General features: G+C 36.5%; 1 protein-coding gene across 2 annotated transcripts in view; it reads right to left on the bottom strand.

Annotated features, from left to right (window-relative positions):
• LTBP1 (latent transforming growth factor beta binding protein 1) overlaps positions 1-27,300 on the bottom strand; it is a 231,828-nt gene that overhangs the window by 21,047 nt on the left and 183,481 nt on the right. For both annotated transcript variants that reach the window (XM_081940927.1, XM_081940928.1), the window contains 10 exons: positions 26,554-26,685; positions 24,823-24,945; positions 23,398-23,523; positions 22,079-22,204; positions 18,499-18,642; positions 13,667-13,846; positions 10,781-10,867; positions 7,588-7,716; positions 5,896-6,036; positions 3,280-3,450 (listed from right to left, as the gene is read on the bottom strand). In XM_081940927.1, coding sequence (XP_081797053.1) covers positions 3,280-3,450; positions 5,896-6,036; positions 7,588-7,716; positions 10,781-10,867; positions 13,667-13,846; positions 18,499-18,642; positions 22,079-22,204; positions 23,398-23,523; positions 24,823-24,945; positions 26,554-26,685 — 1,359 coding nt within the window. The remainder of the gene's footprint in view (positions 1-3,279; positions 3,451-5,895; positions 6,037-7,587; positions 7,717-10,780; positions 10,868-13,666; positions 13,847-18,498; positions 18,643-22,078; positions 22,205-23,397; positions 23,524-24,822; positions 24,946-26,553; positions 26,686-27,300) is intronic.

Here is a 27,300-nt window from a genome sequence, read left to right as displayed (position 1 = left end):
GAAGCAAAAAAACTGGAGTACTACATGGTTGTAGAACACATTGCAAGCTCTAAGTCAGGGGTGTCCAAACTTGGCAACTTTAAGACTTGTGGACTTCGATTCCCAGAATTCCCCAGCCAGCTCTGGCTGGGGAATTCTGGGAATCGAAGTCCACAAGTCTTAAAGTTGCCAAGTTTGGACACCCCTGTTCTATGTGATTATTATTATTATTATTATTTCTTAGCGCTTATAGACCGCCCCCTCTCCCAAAAGGGACTCGGGGCGGTGTACAGTCCATATCAAAAACATCATAAATAACTATAAAATTTAAACAATTAAAATTATTAAGTGGATAGATACATAAATAAGAGGAGGATAAAAATAGACAGAACTGTAATTGCTAAGTAAATAATTTAAAATATACAGAATTTAAAACCCCAGTGTCCTATAAAATTAAGTCCCCTAGAAAACCAGTAGGAAATATATATGCCAGGAGGTAGACGTTAAAAATTATGCCAGGCCAGCCAGTCGGAACAGGTGTGTCTTCAGTTTCTGCCGGAAGGAGCGGAAGTCAGTGGTGGTTCTAATGTCGGGGGGGAGGTCATTCCAGAGGGTTGGGCCCATCACAGAGAAGGCCCTACTCCTTGGTGTCGCCCGTTGGCATTGCCTAGTGGACGGCACCAGGAGAAGCCCCTCCCTGTGAGAGCGAATTGGCCGCAGGGATGTGTGTGGGAGGATGCGATCCCGCAGGTAACTAGGCCCTATGCCATGGAGCGCTTTAAAGATGGTGGTCAAAACCTTGAAACGCACCCGAAAGACCACAGGTAGCCAGTGCAGCTCGCGCAGGAGCGGTGTTACGTGGGAGTACCTAGTACTCCCCATGACTGCCCGCGCAGCTGCGTTCTGGACTAGCTGCAGTCTTCGTACGCGTCCCAAGGGAAGCCCCATGTAGAGAGCATTACAGTAGTCCAGGCGAGACGTCACCAGTGCATGAGTGACCGTGCGTAGGGCATCCCGGTCCAGAAGGGAGCGCAATTGGCGCATCAGGCGAACCTGGTGGAACGCCCCTCTTGCCACGGCTGCCACATGGTCGTCCATTGACAGCCGGGCATCTAGGAGGACGCCCAAATTGCGCGCCCGTTTCACAGGGGGCAGTTGTTCGCCCCCTATGGCCAGCATTGGAGTCAGCTGACTGAACCGAGGTGCCGGTAGCCACAGCCACTCAGTCTTGGAGGGGTTGAGTTTGAGTCTGTTGTCCCCCATCCAGACCCCGACGGCTTCCAAACACCAGGACATCACTTTGACAGCCTCGCTGGGGTGATTTGGGGTTGAAACGTATAGCTGAGTATCATCAGCGTACAGATGGTATTCAACCCCAAAACCACGGATGATCTCCCCCAGTGGCTTCACATATGCGTTGAACAGGAGGGGCGAGAGGACCGACCCCTGCGGCACCCCACAAGTGAGTGACCTCAGGGTCGACCTCTGCCCCCCTGTATTGTGATACAATATGTTCTAGCCATGAGTGACAGATTTGTGGATTACACTTTCCATTGTGATGAGATAAAAGCCACAAGTTCCTTCTGTAGAAAGACCAAGATCTCACACAGTTTTTCGAACTTGAAAACATTAAGAAGTGTGGACTCAGCTCCCAGAATTCACCAGCCAGCACGTAAGTGCATAAGAAAAGCAGTCTGTATAATCTTTAATGCTTTTTATCTCATTTGTACATCTATCAGCCCACAAAGAGAAGGCAGAATGTAAAAAATCTTATTTCATAATGAGACAGGTCAAACTGAGATTATTTTTTCAGCCAAGCTAAAAAAATCAAAACTGATGATACCTGTATACACCATGTATCTGTATAAATTACAGCCTCATCAAAGCAATCATTACAATTAATAAATTCTACGAACCTAATCAGACATAACCCCATCTTTGCTTTGCTTTATTTTAAACAAAGCTGTATTTTTCTTCAAAGTTACGTTCTGGCAACAATTTCTAAATCACCTTCCCTAATAATTTCTCCCTAGATGTGTTTGATTAGATTTCTCAACTAATATTTGAAGGGTACTACTTTGGAGAATACTTATCAAAATGTAAAACTCATTAAAAATCAATAAATTCTTCTCAGAAAAAATAAGTTATAAATTAATATTTAAGGGAAATGTTCTGGCAAACCTCCAGCAAACCCTAGTTTTAAATATGCAGAAGCCAATGGTACACAATATTTAGTTTCCATTTTTTTCCTCCACTGTGCCCGTGATTTCCCTTCCATCTGAACCATTCTGGCACAGCACTCTGGAAATTAAAATACAGTTTGTTGAATTGGATTGAAAAAACCCACTGTAGATAATATTAGGGGAACATTCCCCCATCTCCAACCCATGTAAGGTTATTGAAACAGTGGATGAAGAAACAAATATATATAACACATTGCAGGTCATTGCTTTGTAAAGCATACAACTTATAAACCAATTCCTGCCATGAAGAAAAACAGTTCCCATTCCTATTACCACTTGAAAGTATTAATCTCCCTTCTCGACTTCTTTTTAAGGAGCCAATAAACTTTTTTTTCAATCAGAAGAACTAAGGAAAAAAATTCATACAAATTTGATATTGGAACTAAAAAATGAAAGATATATTTGCAAAATTTATTCAACTGATTATATAAGCCTAAGATTCATTTATATTATCAAAGATAAATCATGTCCATTAGTCAGAGCTTAGTATTTGGTATACTATCTTTTAAAAATACATCAAATAATATTTTACAAGAATTATGTGGCATCGTTACTTTGAATCTAAATTTAGGGATATGGATTCAGAGACGTAAATATTTTCTTTATCCAGAAGCACAGTCATAGCATTTTTAGGATACATTGCTATCCTGTGCATGTTCACAAACAATTTGCTGATTGAATGTAACCTACTCCATACTTAAGTTGGTTGGAACTACATAATACATCCATTAATGGGATATTATTTTAATATAAAATCCTAGATTTCAGCAGAATTAAACCATATTAGCATCTAAACTTAAATATTTAGGATTGCCTAAATAATGCTTTAGAAAATATCAGCCACTCATCTTATTACTGAGAGATACATTAAATAACTAATCACTAAACTGGGATCTTATCTGAAGACAATTTGAATTCAGACTGTGCAAAATGAAAATCAAAATAATTTGCCATCTGAACAGCAATGAAAATGTTTTGTCTCTGTGCTAAGTAAAGTTTCTGAATTGATATTATTACAAATATTAAATGTTTCTCAACCTATGAATATTTGTCCTACCTGAGTTTTTCATGGGGCATAGGGCGCACTGCATGCCCCATGCATCGCCATATAAACAACAGCATTCAGTGTAAGTAGTCTGCTTCCCGACAAGAGGTTGACTGCAAACAAAATCTTCATTCAGATGTTGCCAGCAAAGATCCTGGTAGACATCACTTTCTTCAGTTTGCTCTGAAACAAAACCCAGAAAGTATTTGTTTTATCATAACATCCCCATCTGTAAAAATAAAAACACAATTCAATATGTGTGGAATTTCACTGTAAAGATATTTATTTTCTGCAAAATCAAATGAGATTTTTTTTGAATATACAGTATATATTCAAATATAAACAAACAAGGCAGTTGAATAGAATAGAATAGAATAGAATAGAATAGAATAGAATTCTTTATTGGCCAAGTGTGATTGGACACACAAGGAATTTGGAATTATCATATCCATTTTATTGAAGTAATACTCAGGGCTCTCTAGAACAATCTCTGATATTGGGCAATTCTTTTTTAAGGACAATTATTATCATCAAAAACTGATTAGTGTGGGGGAAAAGCAATCACTTTCTTACATTCCCAATAGCAGGGAGAGGATTTGCAATTTTAGGATTCCCATACTGTTTATGTATTTTATTGAAAATCTCAAGATTTTCTCAATTCTCAAACTACCCAACTGATGATACCTAGTCTAGTAACAAAATGCCTGAGGAAAACAGCCAAGCTCAGAGAACATCAAACCCCTGAGCTACTCATATCTGCTGTGGTATGTATTTAGTTTTATGTGTGGAACAATCATACTCTGGGTCAGAAGTTTGAATATATTGTTCTGGACAGGTCAGGGGTCAGGTCAGGTCAGGGTTCAGCCAAATTGGAATCTGAAATATTTAGTTATTCTGGAATGTAGTCTAGGCTGGTGTTTCTCAACTCAGCAAGTTTAAGATATGTGGACTTCAACTCCCAGAATTCTCCAGCCAGCATTCTAGGAACAGAAGTCCACATAACTTAAATTTGCTGAGTTTGAGAAACACCAGTCTAAATAAATTCTGGAGGGATCTGGTGGAATAAATAGGATAATAAATTTATCTTCTGCATAGCCTGGGCATCAGACCACACCCTAATTTTCTCAGCATGTTCTTTTCCCCAAAAGGCCTGTTCCTCACCTCTTCCCTATATTTTTTCAGTGCTTTGTTTCTCTTTATCTTTCCTTAGCCACCATCACACTTAAATGTTGGGAGGTACAACCCAAGCAGCTCACTTGCTCATGTTCCCAGAACATTTCTTTCCTTTCCTTTTATTTTGCTGTTTCCCTTTTGTACCCCACTTCAAAACACCTATGCTTGAAACTGACATATTTTGTATCTGGGCCTGGCTGTAATACATGTGTTACGGGGAGGTGCGTGTATAGAACACACATTTTGGACACAAATCATGTGAACTTGGCTGTTCTGTATATATAATGTTTTCCTTGCAATGGATATTTTGTAGTAATATCCATTATAATATTATAGCAGTAATTATGTCTGCAGATAATTACCGTATTTTTCAGAGTATAAGACAAACTTGTTTTCCTCAAAAAAGAGGCTGAAAATCTGGGTGCGTCTTATACATAGAATACAGCATTTTTCTGCCTCCCAAAGGCCTGCCCCTTCACCAAAATGGCTGTGCATACCCTTATGGGGGCTTTCAAAGAGCTCCTGGGGGCTGGGGAGGGCAGAAATGAGCAAAAAAAGGGCCATTTTTGCCCCTCCAGCCCCGAGCAGCACTCTATAAGCCTCCATAAGGCTATGCATGCAATTGTTTTGACAAAAAAACAGGCCCGTTTTCACGAAAAAGGACTGTTTTTTGCTCGTTTTTGGGCCCTCCCACCTCCCAGGAGCACTCTGCAAGCCCACCCCCCAAGGATATTCATGCCTTTTATTTGGAAAAAAATGGGCCCATTTTCGTGAAAAACGTTTTGGGGAGGTTTGCAGAGTGCAAAAACTTTTTTTCCCTTTCGCAAAGCTCTTTAGTTAGCGTGATTGATGAGAATTAGATTCATCAACTGCTGTGCCAGCAGAAACAAGTCTTAGGTGTTACAGATTGTCAGTGATTTCCTTCTCCAGCACATGGGTAAATACACCTAGAAACATCTACCTACCTACCTACTCTCTCCCTACCTCCCTACCTACTGTATTTCCCTCTTTCTCTCTCTCTCTCCCTCTACTTACTTATTTACCTACTTACTCTATCTCTCCCTATCTACTGTATTTCTCTTTCTCTCCCCCCTCTCCCTACCTACTTACCTACCCTCTCTCCCTACCCATCTACTGTATTTCTCTCTCTCTTTCTCTCCCTCTCTATCCCGCTATCTCCCTACCTACTTTTTTTTAAAAAATGCCTCTTCAAAACCTTGGTGCGTCTTATACTCCGAAAAATGTGGTAGTTTTCCTATGTTTTGCAGATTACTGCAACCCTAGACTCCACTAAATACAATGATATACCTAGCAAAAGGGCTTTATAGTTATGAACCAAAAGTATTTTAGAAAGAAGCACATTGAATACTTTAATGATAAGCCTACAATATTCTTTTTGATTTCATATATTTTGGCTTTCAACCTGAACACAGCAATGCATAAAATAATGCACACCACTAGATTCCGCTGGTCTGATGCACTGCTTTCCTGTAGAATCCAGAACCATTGGATGTGTGCAGAAACAACTGTAAGAGCCTTCAGTATTGATGCACTGGCCATCAATACAGCTGTTGATGTCCTGACATTCATCTGTATCTGTTAAAATGCAAATGAAAAGTACTTCAAAGAAAATCACTTCCTGAAAAATAGCTTGCACAGAACATTTGCAGCGATCAACTTCTGGACTGCATTTTTCATTAGAAGATATTTAAAATCAAGATAACCATACTGAACATATTCACAAGGAAGCAAACTGTTAAACAGACATTTATTCCTGAAGCACCCAAATAAATGTTGTGGATTTATTTTCTTCTACACACCTGGTATATCAGCACAGCAAGTATATTGTCAATAAATTATATGTATGTTCTCTCTCTAGAATAACTATTAGTACTACTGGACAAAAATTAACCTGATCTTCATGAATATTCAGACAAAAACTCACTGTTATTCAGACAGCTCATTTTATAGAAAAACAACAATATAAATTCAAGAAATTAAATGGCTTTGTATCATAAAAGAAAAATTATCTAGACCTAAGATAATTAAACCTTTCACTGTGGTTTCCTTTCAATCTGTTATTCTATTCAGAATGGTTTTTCTTTTTAGATTTCAAAAGTCAAGGCCATGACTAGGAATAATTTCAGTTAAATGGCAGAAAGTAACTAAGTAGGCAATTCAGTGGATTAATGGGAATACATTTATGAAAATCACAAGTATGAATTGCTATTCATATTTAGGGACAAAATAGTATGCAAAAATACTCATCTTCTCAAATGAATATTTTGATAAACAGAATGTGACCCTCACTGTAAAAGAATCCAAGAGTATATTTATACATTATGCATAAAAAATGGGAGTCTGTACATTAGTCAAATTGTAGAACTGTAAAACCTGTAATATAAAACCTGTTAGAAAATTCAGACAGTTTCCCTCAAATTACCTTATTACTTCTTCCAGTTTCAGCTTTCTGGTATTGTTGACAAACTTTATCTCATTAAAAATGTAAGCAATATTCAGCTAGAGCACATCAAAATCTCACTCATCCCACCATTTTTCACTGTAACTTTCTAGAGGATTCCTCAGAAGACTACAAGTTTAAATGAGGACGCTAGGCTATTTCACATTTTATTTCCCAGCTGCTATTATTCAGAGGTTTCTTCTTATAATGGCAATATAAAATTTATCTACTCTCCTTTTGTTATGCGATTCAGAAAGTATACCCCAAGTTAATTATATATTGTGCAATAAGATCTCAGTAAAAACTTTTACCATAGGAAGATGAAATTGAATATAATTGGGACTATTGCTGAATATCTCACTGTAAAATACACTGCATGTATTTTATTTCTTTGTAATGTTACTTCCATATATCCCTTCCTCTGGTTGCTTTAGGGACAAAAGAACTTAGCAAAATTTCTGCAGCCACAACATTCTTTCTGGACATTGCAATCAAGCAGACTGGTGCTAGCCATTGTTCTATATTTCTCCAAATAATAAGTGATTAAAGAATTTTGAAGGAACATATGAGGAATAAAAGCAATCAGGTTCCATATATCAGCTACATATATAAGCGGTCAAAAATTAGAACTTGATCTTGTTGTCTTTCCCCAGTAAGAAGAATATGATGATAGCCTGAACACTCACCAAAGCACTGAAGCTTTATAGAATCATAATATGTGCCCTGTTTGCAGTAACATTCATAACCTGGCTGCGTGTTTAAACAGAAGCCATTTTTACATATTTCTTGGCCGAAGAGCTGGCATTCATTAGCATCTGAAAAGGAAACACAGACATTCTAAAACATATACAGTAAGTGGAGTATGAATTTTCAGATCAAATTGTTAGGACAGATATGGTTATTCTCCATATATAACAACAATAAATAAAAAAACAGAGTTGTACCTTAGCCACTATGATGGACCAAAACAAGTATATGTTTCTAAAAAGTTATTCTAAGGGACTTGCATTTATGCAAATGCATAAATAAATTATGCATTTATTTCAGTTTTTAAAATTCCTATACCACCCGTCTCACTTATGTCTAAACATAGGTTGTAAACACATATGTTTACAACAACATAATAAAACAATATAAACACATGAGTAAAAGCACATATTAAAAACAGAGTTGACAACAAGTTAAAACTCACAAGTTAAAAGTAAAAAATAACAAACTGGGAAGCATTTTTGTTTATTTTTTTTAAAGTGTTATTTTTACAAATAATCAATTGCAGAACTTTGTCATGGGAGGTTGCATGGCATGATTAAATTGTTAAACAATCAAGAGACTGTATTTTGAGACCAACAGCCTCATCTGGAATGTTGGCAATTTATTCTTGATTTTTATTTAGTATAGAAATAATATATGTGAAACAATTTATTCATTTGAGCATGTTCTTTTTTTATATTGACAATTCCACTACATGTAGCAATCCTGTTATTATGTGAGGATTGCCTTAAGGCAGGGGTGTACAAACGTGGGAACTTTAAGACTTGTGGACTTCAACCCCCAGAATTCCCCAGCCAGCATGGCTGGCTGGGGAATTCTGGGAGTTGAAGTCCACAAGTCTTAAAGTTCCCAAGTTTGGACACTCCTGCCTTAAGTGGCAGTTTTGATAATGCCATTAATGGTAACATTTAGAAGACAATTCAATCAAGTGCTTTACCTCAGGGCTCTCCAACCTTGGCAACTTTAAGCCTGGCTGACTTCAACTCCCAGAATTCCCAGCCAACTCTGGGAGTTGAAGTCCACCAGGTGTAAAGTTGCCAAGGTTGGAGATCCCTGCTTTACCTTACATCCAGCTCCAAAATTACTTTCATGTACTCTATTAACATTACCAACATACCCCAATTTGTGTTCATGATTTGTGTTCTGTATTATATCTGATATAAAAGCCGCTGAGAATTAATGACTATTTTGTGGGTCCCTTTTGGAAATTCCAGCAGTGATGTTTTCCTCTGTACAGCTATGACAATAATTATCACTGAATAGAATTCTAAAATGTATCTATTCTGTTATTTGGGAGGTTTTGATGTAAGTGATAGCCAGGATTTTTTACATGCTTGGGAAAGGTTTTTGTAAAGCCTTCCATATACATTTGTTTTCATCATATCAAAACAATCAGGAAAAAGGAATATTAATGGTTTTTTACAATATTTTATATTTATAAACTATCTTATGTGCATAATGTTTTAGTTTTTTAAATTACTGAATGCATATTTTATGTTACACTTAAATTTTAGAAATGTCTCAATTTTTATCTTATGTGTTGTATTATTTCTTAAACATCAATTTGCTATTTACACAAGACCAAATAAAATTTGGTCAAATATTCAGGTATAAAAGATACCGTATTTTTCAGAGTATAAGACACACCTTTTTTTCTTAAAAAAGAGGCTGAAAATCTGGGTGAGTCTTATACACCGAATACAGCATTTTTTTGCCTCCCGAAGCCACACTCCCTTCACCAAAATGGCCATGCATGCCCTTATGGAGGCTTTCGGGGGCTGGTGAGGGCAGAAATGAGCACAAAATGGGCCATTTGTTGCCCCCCCAACCCCCAGCAGCACTCTGTAAGTCTTCATAAGGCTATGCATGCAATTGTTTTTGAGACAAAAAACTTTTTGCTCATTTTTGGCTCACCCTACTCCCCCAGGAGCACTCTGCAAGCCACCCCAAGGCTATTCATGCCTTTTATTTGAAGAAAAGGGTGCATTTTCATGAAAAACGGGCCATTTTTGGGAGGCTTCCCAAAAACTTTTTTTTTCCTTTTGGAAAGCACTTTAACTGATTGATGAGAATTACATTGATCAAGTCCTGTGCCAGCAGAAACACCTACCTATCTGCTGTATTTCTCTCTCTCTTTCTATTTCTCTCTCTCTATCCCTCTACCTACCAACCTACCAACCTACCTACACACACACTCTCTCTCTCCCTACCTACCCTACTGTATTTCTCTATCCCTCTACCTACCTACTTTTTTAAAAAATTGCCTGTTCAAAACCTTGGTGCGTCTTATACTCCGGTGCCTCTTACAAATATACTGTTTTCAACAGAATGACGTCTATTCATATTATAGTAACACTAGCATGCTAAAAAAACAATGCTTTCTATTTGCTGGATACTCTAAAGATATTCTCGAGAATGAAAGAATTGGCTATTCTAATATTTTTAAAGCATTTTTCCTGAAATTGAGCAGTACAGTAAAAAAAAATAAAATCTGGATGAAAACTAGACACCCACATAATAAAGCAAAGTTTGTAAAAGATCAGATATCCCTAAAATGGCATGTCTAGGATGGCTGAAAGAGAATTATATGTTTGTAAAGGGAAACGAGCAGTTCTAAAGAAGAGAACCAATTATATTCCTTTAAATAAAGAAATCTGAGGGAAAACAAAAGCAAAACCAGCAATGATATTCCTTAGTTGACCTTGTTAAATAGTCCAACAGATACAACTGTACATTTTGAAACACATACATCAGGGGTGTCCAAACTTGGCAACTTTAAGACTTGTGGACTTCAATTCCCAGAATTCTCCAGCCAGTTGGCTGGGGAATTCTGGGAATTGAAGTCCACAAGTCTTAAAGTTGCCAAGTTTGGACACCCCTGACATACATCATAGGAATTTTAAAATATTTTCAGCAATACCAAACCAACACATCATTTATCATCTAACTGCATTGACACTTTAGGGGATTAAAATCTTGGTCAGTTTAAAAAAAAAGTTAAAAAAATAATTCAAATAAACAGCAGTTGAAGGAAACAAATAATTAGGAACAAATATTAAAACCATGGCATTTATTCAAGTCTACATTCAAGTCAATATCAAGGCTGACCTTTGTAACTTTGTGCAACATCTCCATAATGTGGTTCTTCAGATGGTATGAACCCTTTCCCTTCAGGACACAGCTCAATAAACTCAGCTAGCCGGAAGATTAAAAGCAAAAATCCATTTAGAATTATATTTGTGCATTACAGACTGAAATCAATAGCAACATTTCTATAATAGGAATGTGTTAATGGATTTTTAAATATCACATTTCAGATTTTAAGTTTTTAAATGGTACAAATATATGGGATTATTGAGATCTCAGGTCTTTGCCTTTTAGTATCCATGGCTTGTAAGATTTAAGTGCATAGTTTGCCATCAGTACATACAACTTAAGATTCCATGAGCATGACAGATTTTCAAGATGCAAATTTGGAATCTTTATATTAATTTGTTTTTTTTTTAAACAAAGTTTTATTGGTTTTTTTAGAAAATAAAAAAGGAAAGGGGTAATGGAAAGGTTACAAATTTTGGCAGTTGCAGTGTGCGGCAGGTGTCCCCTCCCTCCATACTCATAGTATACATTTACACAAAGTTCAGTACTAAATAGCAATATATAGTCAGCATATAAATTCAGTTAATAATTTCAATCAATTTATGTCAAGCAGATTTTCTTACTCATTTTTGTAATCTGAGTTTTCTCGGTATTGCCCCTTCTCCCCCCCGCCAGCAGAGCTCCGGCCCCTCCCGTGTCCTGTGTGTCTGTTGTGAGATCATCTGGTTTATCTAGGAGTGTTTTATTTTTTTCCATAAAGGCCTGAGCCTCTATGGGTGTATTAATTCTAACTCTTGTGTCCTCCCAGAATATTAACATACCTTCAGGCATCAGCCATCTGAACCACACCCCCTTCTGGTAAAGTTTCTTCGCTAATTGCGAATAATTTTTCCTTTTCTTCCTCACTTTCTGAATCTTTATATTAATTTGTATAGTAGTACATGTGTAACTTTATTTTAGCTTATTATTGGAATTGGAATTAATCTAATTTAAGTTTGGTTGCAGAACTCAGCTTCTTTTCTTTAGCAGATTTCTATTACCCAAACTAATTTACAACCATTTATTGACTGATTTATATAGTTGCCCATCTCATTTGCATGTGACTCTGGGCAGAATACACAACTAAAACAAATACTAAACAATCAGAATAATGTATCCATTAAAATGAATTAGGAACAATTAAAAGCTATAATAACAAAAGGATAGGGAAGAATGCAATCAAACTTATGCTAGTCATTTAAGGGGTTCCACACTTCCATGGGATTCCCAAGGCCCTATGGCAAAATCAAAATTTGAGGGTCTTCCGGAAGGCCAGCAGGATTGGGGGAAATGATATTACAAAGGGCTGGTACCAACTTCATATTGGGGGAAATGATAGCACTGGTACCACGGCAGAAAAGGCTCTTCTCTTGGGTCCTGCCAAATAAAGCTTTTTGTCTGAAGGATTGAAAGGATCTGATGGGACAGCTAGATTTAACTAGGGTGAGGTGAACCCTCAAATAAGGTAGCCCCATGCCATGATTGTAGGGCTTTAAACGTTTCACCAGCACCTTAAATTGGACCGGGAAGTAAATTGTTAAAACAATGTGCCATTGTTGGGACACACATAAATGCCAGTGCTGTTGCATTTTACACTAGCTGAAACTCCAGATACTCTTTAAGGGCAGTCCCATGTTATAATAGTCCATTTAGGGCAGTGGCTCTCAACCTGTGGGTCGGGACCCCTTTGGGGATCGAACGACCCTTTCACAGGGGTCGCCTAAGACCATAGGAAAACACATATTTTCAATGGTCTTAGGAACCAAGACACCAATTGGTGAGGAACTGTATTAAAGGGTCGCGGCATTGGGAAGATTGAGAACCACTGATTTAGGGAGTAGCTACAATGTGAGTAACTGAGAGTAGGGCCTCCTGATCCAGGAAAAGGTACAATCAGCACACAACACAAGCTGCACAATTCGAAGAAAATGCAAAGGTTGAGATAATCTTTCTTTTAGAAAGCAAAGATGAGTTGAACACTGCCAAGTTTTCAGTATGTGATGGACTTCAGTTGGGAAGGGAGTGGGGGAAGTAATAAAAATTAAGCCTGAAAAATCTTTTTTGGCCCTTGTAAGCAAGTTTCCCAGCCATATACTCACACAAATACAAGCAATCTGTAAAGCAAGTTTGTTGCAACAATTCTATGGAATTGGAGTTGGAAAACTGGCAACATTTTTAATATACTTTTTGAGAATTACTTGCAGTGCAATCACATTCATTCCTCCATCCCCAACAAGTTATATACAGGAGTAAATCAGAAACCTTTATCTTATTATTTGTTGCAAAACAACATTAGATTTCTTTTTTAAAGGAAATACAGCAATCTTTCAATAAAATAATAAACAACTCGGAGTTATGAAAAGAACTAAGGAATCTGTTACGGGCACATTTGTTCTGAGGCAGAATTTTTATGCACTAATATTAGGCAAACAAAATCCCTACCTTAGGTAGCACAAGGAAAATTTAAATCATATAGTCTTTACAGCCATGTGAGAGAGAGAAAGATGTATTCTATAAAACTATCACTATTTAAAACATTAACAGCTTTTTTATTTCTGAGATCTAAGTTTCCTTTTAGCACAAAAAGGTAATAGAAAACATTACTTTCTTTTAGTTTTATATGACTGAATGTTTCCAATGTAGAGATCTTTCATGCAAGTAAAGCTTTCAGTTGACAGAAAAGCTCAAATATTCCAGCTTGCGTCTCTCTCCCCACTCCCCCTAATATTAACCTCAATGATCCAAGTTGTTTAGGAAAATGTGATTGCTAAGAACAAGAACTTTTTAGTTACGTAACCGTTGAGCCTCCTCATAACCTTATGCACAATAATTGCCACTGAATGGAAAAGGGTAACTCACCACTTCCAAGCACAGGACATGGGAATATTTCACAGTTGTCACCCCAGCCAGCGCCCAAAGTACAACAGCATTCTTGCTTTGTAACATTGGATGTTAATACGTTATCACAAAAATTTGCGTCATTTAGATTGTAGTAGCATTCCTTCTTTTCAACTGTTTCTTTGGTTCTGTCTGGAATCTCTATGAAAAGCAAACAGTAAAAGATACATTCAATATGTAGTTGATAACTGCAGAGAAGTTATCAACTCAAAAATAAATACAGTGCTTAAACAAAAACCATCTAAAACAATTCACAATATCTATAACCTGATATTAAGTTGATGATGTGGGTCAATGTAAATATAATAACAGGCTCTTTATTGATTATGTTTCAGAGATCAGAATCAGACGATGAAATTACAACCTCAACCACCAATCTTTCCCCTGTTCAGGAACCCTTTTAAAATAAGATTTGCTCATTTATTTTATCTCCTGACTTAAAAATCTTGAAAGAGGTAGCTGTAGTTGAGACTGGTTCCTTAGTACAGAGGAATGCCTGTAGCAATGGTGAATTTTTTTTTATTACTACCGGTTCTGTGGACGTGGCTTGGTGGGCATGGTGTTGCTTGGTGGGCGTCGCAGGGAAAGGATACTGCAAAATATCCATTCTCACCCCGCTCTGTGGCCAGCCAGAGGTGGCATTTGCTGGTTCTCTGAACTACTCAAAATTTCCGCTACCGGTTTTCCACAACCTGTCAGAACCTGCTGGATTTCACTCCTGGTCTGTAGAGATTCTCAATCATCCAAGTCATGGTTGTCTCAAAGGTGCTTTTCCAAAAAGCAAATAGACTGGGGTTTTTTCCTTGAGGAAGAAGATGACGACATTTCGTTTCTCATCTAAGAAGCTTCATCAGTTCTGAACTGATAGTTTGAACCGATTAAGCTTCTTGGATGAGAAGTGAAATGTCTTCTTCTTTTACCTCAAGGGAAAAAAACAGTACCGGTTGCCTTTTGAAAAAGCATCTTTTTAGTATAGACAGAGGAAGTCACCTTGAAAGAAAGGTTAGTGTTAACCTAGTTCTTAGGTTTCTCCTTCTATTCTGACATAGAGTCTGAGTCAGCAGCAGCTGTGAGCATCCTGCCTCTTCAATGTGCTCTCATACGGCTTCTGTTTGGCTCCAGTAATTCCCTCAAGATCTGGACATCAATTTCATAAATATCCCTGAGCATGAGCTTGTAAAACTTAATTTCAGTTACATGCCAATGTGCTTACGTCAACCCAGTTGACAGAGAATCAAATTTAATAGCACGTTAAGACTGCTGAACCAAGGCAAGAGATTATTCTTAAATTCAGACAGAAGAGGATGGGGACAAATCCAGAATTATTGGGCTCGCCCTACCAACTGACACTTTCCCCACAGTCCTGCTAGTTTAGATGGGCATTAGTTGCTATAAGAACATTGTTTAATAAAGTTTTTGATCTGCAGATAACCAAATGTGAGCCTCTTTGGTGGAAGTTCAACTCTAGGGAGAGCTGTGTTTGTTGATACTGTAGCCTGTTGTATATCAATAGCGGCTAGGTCCTGTTATGGGGTTAGCAGTTGAGTCCCAAAGGCTGATTGTTCTGGGGGAACTTTCATTTGCCCCCTGGGTGATGTAGAACGGGGACAATTAGGGCGTTTGTGGCAACCATTAACCTGACCCAAGTGATTTAGGGCTGACACAAATCAAGGGTTGCAATATTAGATCTGGTTTTTGTCTTGGAATAGTTGTGACGTGATTTGGTAAGAGTGGTGGAATAACTATTAGTTCCTTTCCACAGTCATCATTTGTTTGCTGGCATTGCTGGATCCTGCAGGGATACAGGACCTATTTAGATTGATCCAGTTTAATGATTTAATGAACCCCGATGGGCTCCATCCATGGATTTTATTTTATTTTTTAGGATCTGAGTGCTGGAAGGGAGGTATGACAAGGCCTTATTTAGATGTGTTCCTACACAGTTTCCCATTGTGTGCCTATCTTGCAATATTCCTTAGTTTTTCAAGCAGCCCCAGGAGATGCAATGCCAGAAGAGATGCCTACAGTACCACTAATTAAAAATGAATAGCTTGAAAAAGTTCTCTGAGCTGCCTAAAACATTTAGATAATTGTCATATTTAAAATAATCATTCAAGTTAGGTAGCTCCATTTCATGTACTGGTTATTATACATTTAGATATGTATGTATTTTCTGCCTTCAGAAGAACATATGTTTCTATTATAAAAAACACATAAATAAAGCAACATGAAGTTTTTAAAATTCAGCGCACTTTCTCATCTTGCATTCACACAGCATTCTCATCTTGCTTTAATAGTTTGCAAGATCAATAAATATGCTGCAGACAAACTAATCCAGTCTATGGTCTTTCTCTTTTCATCAGGCATGTATAGTTTTCAAAAATGTTTGAATTTCATAAAATATATGACCTTATGTGTGGCATTATCCACTGTCTAAGAAGAACCAAATTAAGAATGTTACATATCACACATATGTAGCTGGAATAATTTGGTGTTTCCAAGATGAGAGAAGGATATCATCCCCAAAGCATACATGTTCACTGAACAAAAAGGCACTCAAAAGACCAGGTGAAAGAAATAGGAGGAGGAGGAAGAGGAAGAGGAGAGGGCATTAACATGACTTTTGCAGGTGAAACCTATCTCTAGCACACAAAATAATCATCCACATATATGGACCTACATCATGAATATCGAGAAGATTAAAAAAATACACAGCTAGACCAAATATATTAGCCAATGGGACAAATTAAAGAAGTTGGGTTTCCGTGTCAAGCAGAGCATATATTAACACAGTCTCAAAATTATTATTTTTGCTGCAACAGAATGTGAAACTTATATTGATTTTTTAAAAACATCCTTTGTAATTCTGTTTCAATTTCTCCTCTCTTTAGTGTCCTGATTTTTAAAATAGTTATTTACACAGCTGGGACTAAAAGTTAGAGAGGCTTTGTGAAAGTTTGGAAACTGAATGAGACAAAACACTTTTATGAAAACAATAGAAATGGGCACAGAATAAACCAGTTTTACATATTTATGAGTTTTCTTTGATATTATTTATTTATTATTTATTTATTATTCGTATTTATAGACCGCCCCTTCTCCCGAAAGGGAGCATCTACATAGATGTAATGATTTACTTCATGCTGCAAATCTCTGAAGACATTTGAAAGATATACCAGTGTAATCTATTTTACAGAGATGGTTATTTTAGGCTTGTTTAGAAGAAAAGTCTTTACGGTGTCCAGAATAAATCTGACTGCAAGACTTTACTTGGGAAGGCGGCATGAAGTGTAGTTCTAAGCAAATACTTCAGTAAAATGAGAAGGCAATTAATATTCACAAAAATAAACCACCGTGGCAAATCATTGGCTTTTAGGGCAACAAAAAGGAACATACTAAAGCAGACACAAAAATTAAAATATTATTGAAGAACGTGGAGATTAATTCTAGTAAGTGTTTGGATCGGTTTAAACAAATATTTTTTTTCTCCATCCAGCTGTAACCTTTGCTCTTTCATTCATGCCTTAAATTTGTGTCCTAATGAAGAAACTTGACATTATTTGCTGGACTTCTGAGATATCAGCAGTCTCTGTTATGCTGGTTTCTGGAACAGAATTAAGCAGCATTTGCAATTTCCAATATTCTTTTTATTTGGACATCTATTTTTGTAATTCAAGTTTAACTCCATTCTATAATACTGGTATAGCCAAAATAAATCTTTATTCTATAGACAACCAAGTAAAGAAAGAGCGCTGGACATCCAGCTTCCTTATTTCCTAAGACAGTGATGGAGAACCCATCGTACGGATCTTAAAGGTGATATGTCATGATGTTTTGAGTGGCACACCAACTGAGTCAAGTTCATCATTTTCTGAATTTTTCACATGTCAAGCACAAAAGGTTCCCATTCACTGTCCTAAGATGACCTTTCCAAAGAACATAGAGGTGTTTTACTTGATATAGAGAACTGGCAGAGTGATCCTACAAAGCACAGTTATGGAGACTGTGGCAGAATTGCTCAAGCTATGCTGTTTTGAGTTTTCATTGATGGTCTTCTGCCACTGCTTTCTTAATAGGTTATTAATTTTTTTAGGCAGAGATATTTTTCGACAGTACAGCTTTAGTTTTGGAATGGTTTTATTGAGGCTTGCTTAGCATGCAATTTCAACACTATATCGTTAGACAATATCCATCATTTAATCTTACACTTATATTAGCCTATGCAAAACTTTTAACAGATATATTGTAGCATTATTATTTTTGCTATTGCTGTCAGTAATATATTATGTATTTTTACCCTACTTTATTCTGAATTATGAATTGGATAAAGAGCAGTACTGTATGTATTTGTTTCAACAAAAATAATTGGTTCAATGCAACGAAAGCCTCTGCATTTAGCTTCATAGTAAATACATTAAAAGAGATGATTTTAAGAACATAATACTGGGACTGCAAGAAGTTTTAATTTACGATTTGTTCTTATTTTTATTCTATCTTTTTAAACATGATAATGGTTTGTACATCAGTTTTTTGGAATGTGTAATCCTGGGATGCTTCAAGAATGCAAGCTAGAAAACATAATAAATCTATGCATAAATGATATTTAAAGAACAGATAAGCATCAGAAACTGGCAGGAAATGTAAATAACTTTTAAAATAACAAAATTTTCAAATCATTCACAGCCATTAGTTCATTATTATCATTAGCATCTGCATATGTGACTGAACAATTTGGCACATGTCAGACTAAAGACATATTAACCAGGAGATAATTTAGAGTCATTGGGCACTACCTGTTGAGGAGCGGAATTGACAGAGTCCACTCATTGGGTCATATTCCTGATTTTCATTGGAGCACAGACACAGGAAGGATCCTTCCACATTTTCACAGAGAGCTTCGCCACATACCCCACTCAGCATTTCACATTCATTCACATCTGAAAAATAAAGTATAATATTAATCCAAACTTTCTTCATTTTGTTCTGCCCTATTAAATTTAACATCGTCGTCATCACCACCACCAGTGTTATTATTTCTCTGTGTATCAGTGTTATCAGCTGGGAAACTGAACATATTTATTTTTTTGAAGTATTTGCATTTATTATATAACGAACATAATTATTGTTGAACTTAACTCATATAATTATTCATTCCAATTTGTCATTAACATTCCCACAACTGGAATACAGGAATACACCTTAACTTGGCAAACTTAAGTTAATACTAAAAATGTTGCATTTGCTAAGGGTGGTTCTAGCAGATGATATTCCAGCAATGACTTCAGAATATTAAAAAAAAAAAATCCCCAAAGACAAATTCTCTGGGTTAAATGGAAGGCGTTCCATACTGCAGAATCAAAATAACATTGTCTTTCGGGAGCAAATTTGTAAGGAGATATCTTGCCGTCAGACCAAGGAAGAGAAAAAGCAAAACTGCCTCTCAAGTCTGAAAACAAAAATCTAGAAAACTATTACAATTACAATTGCATCAGTAAAAAGACTTATTAACATGTATCAAGGGCATAAAAGGAAATAAGAAACTTGGGGAAAAACGCAGACATCATTAAAGTCCATCCACATATGCCCAGGGCAGATATAATTCCACATAAACATTCTAGTTCTGGAATATGAGGCAGGTTGCATGCCTTCATATTGATTAAGAGAACAGGAATCCACAGTGAGGAATTGTTATTTTTCTTCTGAGCCCTGTCTTACAACATTTTATAACTCTGAGAGGGTTTGAAAAAAACTGACATAAAACAGGACCCAACCACACAAAAAATGGTTATATAAAAGAAAATGTATATTGCTTAACAATTTTGAGGATTTTCTGGGACTTTGAAATTTAGGTTCAGATCTAGTCATAGCTTATGAGATATCTAGCAATGAACTGAAGTTGTGTGGCATCATGGTGATGTTTTTTCCTCCCAGTCCGCTGAACCTGGATATGGAAGCATGACTTTCTAAAGGGACACTCCAAATATAGTTTTCCCTGCATGTTAGACCTCTATGTAAATCTGGATCTCAACCATATATTGGCCATCGTGGCCCCGAACTTAGATTAATGAAGAAGCAGTTACGAGAGTAGCAGGGCAGAAACTCTTAAAATTATCATTTTACCATTTCCTTTTGGAATACTCTCTTGTTCTGAGATACTTTCAGTCTGCACATATAAGCTACTTTGGTGAATGCTGAATCTGCAATTGATGACTTAAATTGTTCAATGCTTCAACTATTTTCCAAAGAGCTTCGTTTTGCTCTTTTATCACATGGGTCTCTGGGCCTTGAGAGCCTCTTATCTGGCAGGGCTGCAAACGATAAATTGAAATAGCTAAGGGCACTTTTATCAAAGATAATGAAAGCTGCCCGTAACCTTGCTGAGAAGGGAATATTGTTTATTTGCTAAATGATTCATTTATTTAGTTTTGGCCAGGGAGACCCATTCCTTTCCCCATATTAGGAAAGGGAATAGTCAGGGGCTTTAAAAGCTCTACAGGAAAAACAAAGGAGGAAGGTCTTCACCCTCCTCAGCTTTTCCCTTCAACTATTTCCAGTATGCAGAATGTTTTTTGAAGGGAAAAATGCATTTCTAGTGGGTAGGATTTTAATTCATTTTTCTTGTTATCTAACTCATTCTAAATCCCCAAACAAATAGAGGTTGGAGAAACCTTTTTGTTTGCTTTTGTTCTCTTTATCCTTGGATTTTTGGTCTTGATAGATTTGTTTCTTGGTGCCCCCTCCCTAACTCTCAAGATTCCTTGTCAACTGGAAGAATGGTAGGAAGATGGAGGAAAGGTAGAAAAAGAACAGAAGGGTAGCATCAAAGGTGAAACTTGATATTTTCAGTAGGACTTAAGGATGGCGGAACTAGTGTCACACATATGAATTAAGAGGAGTTTCTTCCTTTACCTGGACATTTTCTATTTTAGAGGATTTTCATCTGTTTTCAACTTCAAAATGAAGGGTAAGTGTTTGTGCCACCAATCTTGAGGTATTTCTTATTTCATTGTCATGCTGTAATGTTAGTCCAAAACAATCGTATTCTGGATTTTCCATGTTATTCTCATGTCTCCATACAATGTAGGCCTACTCATTGACATCCCAATTTGAACCAGTGCCCACTTTAAGCACATCTTATGTTGACAGCTTTCCAGTCACAAGTTCCCCAGTAACTGTTTTCCCTTATTTCTCCCTATAGTCCTTGTTGTTTTCTTTCAGTTCCCTGATTCAGTGTCATGGTCTTCAGGATCCAGTCTTTCAAGAACTTGTCCTATGATTCTGAAACCAATTCCATCCCACTCTGTGGAAATTGGCTGGCTTTTAAAACGGATTAAAGCAGTGGTGGGTTCCAGATCCCATCACCACCAGTATGCTCTAATGGGGCTGGGCGTCCACATTGGGCATGTGTGCTATGTGTGTGTGCGCACGCTATCACCCTGTGACGCCCCAGCTGCTCGGTGAGGTCACGCAGGTGCCGTACACTGTGTGTGTGTGCACAATTGGTCCGTTTTCCTCAAAAAGAGGGAAGGAACGCGGGTGGGTGGGCAGGCTCACGAAACACCATTCTGGTATGGTGGGTGCTGCTCCCAGCTGCCACCGGTATGCCCATACTGGGCCATGTCACCCGGAACCCACCACTGGATTAAAGGCCTTTTTACTGGAAGAAGGGTGTTTTTGGTAGAATTTAGTTATTCCATTCTACTTTATCTGATAGTTATAGGTTAACACCCAATTTCAGTTATTACAGATGTGTTTATAGGACACATGGTTTTATACCATGGTATTGTTTTAAATGTATCACTATGTTGATGACTGTTAAATAATTGTAGGGTTGTTGAAGTTCATATTGGTTTTCTGAATGTGGTTTTCTGATATGTACTCGATGTACTGTATAAATCTTGTTCTTATTGTAATTACTCAACACCTTCTCAACAATTACTCATGGTACGAAGATTGGAAAAAGAGTATATTTGGGAAGTTACTCGAACATAATTTTTACTAAGTTTCCAGGCGACCCTTGAAGGATAACAGGATTGTCAGGATCAAACTCCAGGCTGTGGTCAAAGTTTTCCTGCAATAATGCATTCTATCTACTGTGCCACCATGGCTCCTTTATCCCATTATACTAACCACTCTCTTGGTTTGTCACCTTTTCAATATTAAAAAACTTTAAAAAATTAAATTATGTCAATAATATTAACCAATTTACGAAGAGCCTGATATTTTCACAAAAAGATTCTAAAAAGGTAAGATAATATCTTATTAAAAAGTCATTGATAAATTTATTTCTTCACATAACAAAAATAACAAGAAACTTAAAATTTCCATGAAAATTGATTTGTCAAGGAAAATTATTAAAATGTAACAACGTACCCACACAGCCCTGCCCATCCTGTAGATATTGATATCCCTGATAACAAAGACAGCGATAGGAGCCAGGGGAATTTTCACAGATACCATGGTCACCGCATATAGTGCTGTTTGCACATTCATCAATATCTGAAAATAGCAAATTATAGTTGTTATTATTAGTAGTACTTCTGCCTTTACTCTAAGAGCAAGGTAGCCTCTTCCTAACAATAGCCCTGTGAGATTGAGTTGGACTGAAAGAGAATGATACTGGCATTGTTTAGGGTTTAATTTTGTAAGCTACCCAGAGCCACATATGTGAGATGGGGGATGTAAAAATTGAATGATTAAACGAATGAAAAAATTGAATAAATGAATGGCTCAAAGTCAGCCCAACTTTCCTGTTCGATATAAATTGAAAGTGAATATTCCTAATCCATGCTATAATCTTAACTATCATACTACAATGACTTTCTTAACATCATATCCATTTATATTAGTGAACATAATATTGAGGCAAATTGTACAGAAAAAAAGACATTTAGAAATAAATATCTGCTTATGTTGGGAATAAACTGTTGTAATGCTATCTTTCTATGGTCAAATATGAACCACATATTCTTCTGTAGTTTTCTGGATTTGTCCTGACCATCTACTCCTTAATATTGTTGGAAAGAAGATGGTATTAACCTGGCTCAATAGGAAGAGAGGGCAATCTCATTCTTTTCTTCCTCTTGGGCCTCACCTAGTAAAACATCACTGCCGTAGCTTATCTAAAAGCTGTAGCTTACTCTTATACATAATTTGGCTAGATTTGATTCTTAAGTGTACGGAAGTCAAAGACTTCATCTTGTTCCATATTTCTATGTGATGGATATTTGGTAGTTCCCTTGGTGCCCTTAGGCATCTCATACAAATTTATGTAATGGTTCTCTCTAGCCTGGGAATCACTAGTTGACACTGTGCTAAATTTAATCCTTACCTGTTCTGAGATACCTCAAATGAATTTCATTATGCTGCTGTTAACTTATTATTATTATTATTATTATTATTATTATTTATTTCTTTGCACTTCTAGACCGCCCCCTCTCCCAAAAGGGACAAATCATTATCCTATGATAATCATTATCCTATGATCACCGCCCCGAGTCCCTTTTTGGGAGAGGGGGCGGTCTAAAAATCTAAGAAATAAATAAAATAAAATAAATTATCCTATGTTGGACAGTGAAATATATTCTCTGGTTATCTTTGTAGATCATGGGATTCTATGAGGGTCTTTGTAGAGAAAGAATGAAAACTAATGATCGGATATAATAATCAAAGCTCTGCCAAACCCATTTCACCTTCACATGTTCGGCCATCTTTAGAAACCATAAAACCCTGTTCACAAATGCAGCGGAAGGAACCCTCAATATTTAAACATTTTCCATGGGGTGAACAGAGGTTGGATCCTGCACATTCATTGATATCTGGAGGGAACACAAAAACAGAGATCAAAGAAATTTATATTAATATGAGCCCTGTACTTCTAAAATGATCATAGATATTTAATATAGTACCACCATTTCTGAAATACTAAGATATGGGAAACTCACAGACAGAAAATCTTTGTTAACAGATAATAAAAATTCTATCCGAGGTGGGTTGCTCCCGATTCAGCCTGGATTGGACGAACCAGTAATAGCGGCAGCAGGAGGCTCTGCCCACCCGCTCGGACGCTTCTGCGCATACGAAGCTTCTGCGCATGCACAGAAGTGTCACGAGCGAGCACGAGTGAATTGGTAGCGCCAGGATTTGCAACCCACCTCTGAATTCCATGATTGATAATTGTGTCCTACTAACTAACTAGGCTCCAAGAGTGAAATGAGATTCTTCTCCTTTCCACTAACTTACTGAACTAATGTTTAATTTGTTTCTGAGAGGCATATGCTGGTATTGAAATAGTCTGTCTAAATACAAACATCCTATCCCTATCCCTAACCCTACCCATTTTCTTTCACTGGTCCATCATCTAACATTTCAATTTCAAATCCCAATCCAAACAGGCACATGCCTGAATCCAGAAAATTTTGTGGGATCAACTTTTGCCACTTCAGACCATTTTAACTGTTTCTCAGCCTTTTGGTTAGGGTCAAGCATAGTTTGGCAGTTTTCACACCGTATGTCTACTTTTCAAGGTAACTACTCTAAAACACGCAGAAACAGATAATGCAGGTTTTCCTTCCTCCGCATGAAATATGATGGCCCAAATACTTGTGCAGTTGTTGAATATTAAGATGAATGTACTAATTGGAATCACATTCATTTGCCTAAGGATTTTTTTCAGTCATTTTTTTTCCTGGAAAGCTTCTATCAACTTCTATTATGTAGCAACTGATGCAAATGAAAGGAACATATTAAATTTTATAATTGTACAAAGATAAAAATGAGACATTTAGACTGTGGTAACATTTGCACTTATGGGACGATTCTTTTAAAGCAATTGTGAACATCAGGGTAGTGAAAATCTGTAGAGATTCTCAGTCATCCTAGTCATGGTTTTTCCAAGTGGTATTCACTTTCCGGTCAGAAGAAGCTTCTTGGATAACAAGCGAAACGTCTTCAGAAGAAAAAACAAGGAAGTCCAGTTGCCTCCTAAAAAAGCACATCAGGGTAGTGCTTGACAAACACTACAATGACAGGAGTAGTCATATATTTCACTCTTTAAACAAATAATCATACAATAATTTCAACCATACAAATTTACATTTTCTTTAGTGATACTGTACCTTGACAGCCTCTAGAAGGCATTAACTGGAAGCCCTCTGGACATGTACACTCATAAGACCCTTTGGTATTAATGCAAGTACCCCCACGACAAACATTCTTGTCTTCCTGGCATTCATTAATATCTGAAAGAAATCCAATTTCAGACAGACAGTTTTAGACGATATTTATCTGAGCAACATCTCTCTATAGAAAGATCAGACATACAAGAATGCTTGAGTGAATCACGTAAAAAAGTATGTTTTGGGGTACTATAAAGCCAACAAAATATTAACCTATCCTTCAAATAATACTAAAATGTACTAAATTTCAAGCACTGGAAGCCAACAATTGGTGCTAATAATTTTCCAATAAGTTGGGCAACAATGGTTGAATGAACAGTATTAGGACATAAATAGCAATTTGCTGATAGACTTTGTATGGATACATGTAGGTAAATATAGGAGTCATTTATACAAAACACAGTAAATTAAATAAAGCATTATATTGGTATAAGTATATTTTATACATAAAATATTTGTATTAGATAATTATATATAGAATAGCAAATGTTTATTGTTTTAACAACATATTATACATCTATATCTTGCCTTTTGTTGCATTTTCACTTTTTAAAAACATGTGCTATTGTTTTTTTGATAATGTACTTTATGTTTTGTTTCTTTTACTGTTTTCTTTTTCTGATATTATTTTAAAGGCAATACAAATTTAAAAATGTGCTCATTTAAATTATATAAAGTACAAAAAACCCTTAAAATAATATTTTTAGAATAAACTGAGAAATTCTTGTATCATATTTATAAAAGTTATGGCAAAATAAAATAATAATTTTATGTATGGCTCATTATATTACTTGATAATGAAACTGAAGTATGAGGGTGCTTTTATGATTTATCAAAGCTAAAGCTACTGGAGAGAAAATAGATGCTTTGGCCAGAAACCACTTATAATTTTGGATGAAACAATTATGAAAGAACAGATTTAACTTATATGTAAAGAAGGATCATGTTCATAAATCCAGATGCTAAATATTTTACAATGATGGTGATCCCATGTAATCCTACAGTTGTTTTACTTAACTTGTCTTCTAATTAGAAATGAAGGGGAAGCAAATGGCATTTCATTTGTTAAGGGTTACAATAATATGAACATGGCTATAAGAATGCCAGCAACATTTTAAAAACTATGACTTACATATAGCTTTTTCTCCCAAAGTATTTTAAAAATTGATTCAGATTGTTTGGAAACCATAGTTGGTAGACAACCAAGTTTAAATAAGAATATAATAGGAGGAAAGACTCAGACAAATTCAAGTCTCTTTTTATTCAGGGCAAATCTATCTATCTATCTATAAAATCACTTGCCAGCAGAAAAAAAATTAAACAGAGGCCATATGTAACATATCTGACAGACGGAATGTCAACAAGGGAAGATAATTGTATTTCCACAGAAAAGAGAACTTTTGAATGTCTATGTTCCACACAGCTGTTAAATGCTATAACCATTTCTCCTCTTATATAAATCTAAGTCATACAAGAATTCAGATTTCATGAATCGCAAAAGCATTTATGTATTTTTTTTCCAGCACTTGATCACTGGCTAACAATGCTACATTTAAACCAGGCACAATTTTCTAAGAATATTTGCTTTGGTTATAACATTTGGTAATTCACAAAATAGCATTTGGCTGAACTGTTCATGCAAACATGGTAAAAATGAAAGTTATGATATACCTTCACAATAGTCTCTTGCAGGTGACAACTGATAGCCTTGCTCACAAATACACCTGTAAGATCCAGCTACATTTCTGCATTGCCCATTTATGCAGAGCTGCTGCTGCTCCTGCTGTTGACATTCATCTACATCTGCAAAGGATCAATAAACATTTAGGTAGTCATTTAAACTCTGCTTCCCGCATCTAACTATTTAACAATTTTAAAATACGTTCATATAGTTATATTTGCAGAGTATTAAGAATTGAATCAAAACACGTTATGTTTATTAGCAGTTTCAATATGGCTGTTTGATAGAGTAAGTTGACTTTCCTGTATTAATTACCCATGTTGTAATACTGGCAGGTTGAAAACAGGAGAAATTGGATAGATGGATCTGGATACACAACATTACTATTATTTTTAATGAAATTGACTCCAATCATATTCAGCTGTTGCTCACTCATGAGCTTACAATAACTTTTTCCTTTCTCATACTTTAAGAACGGTCAGATACGCCAACAGCTGGATTTCAGCAGGAATAGTCATTTAAAAGCCACATGAAAAGTAGAAAAACGTATGTGGCTACAGGATTGTGCTGCTCACATACCAAGCAAAATAACTAGTTGCAGATTCATTCCACAAACAAAATGGCTGGCACTCACTCCGAGTTGAAACATAAGGGGCAGTGGTGGATTTCAAAATTTTTTAGAACCTCTTCTGTAGGTGTGGCCTGCTTTGTGGGAGTGGCTTGCCAACCATGTGAGC

Source organism: Natrix helvetica (assembly GCF_964273705.1).
Source record: "Natrix helvetica genome assembly, chromosome: 2".
Lineage (NCBI taxonomy): Eukaryota > Metazoa > Chordata > Lepidosauria > Squamata > Natricidae > Natrix > Natrix helvetica.
The sequence above is the reverse complement of the archived record's forward strand: the minus strand, read 5'-3'. Positions and strand labels throughout refer to the sequence as shown.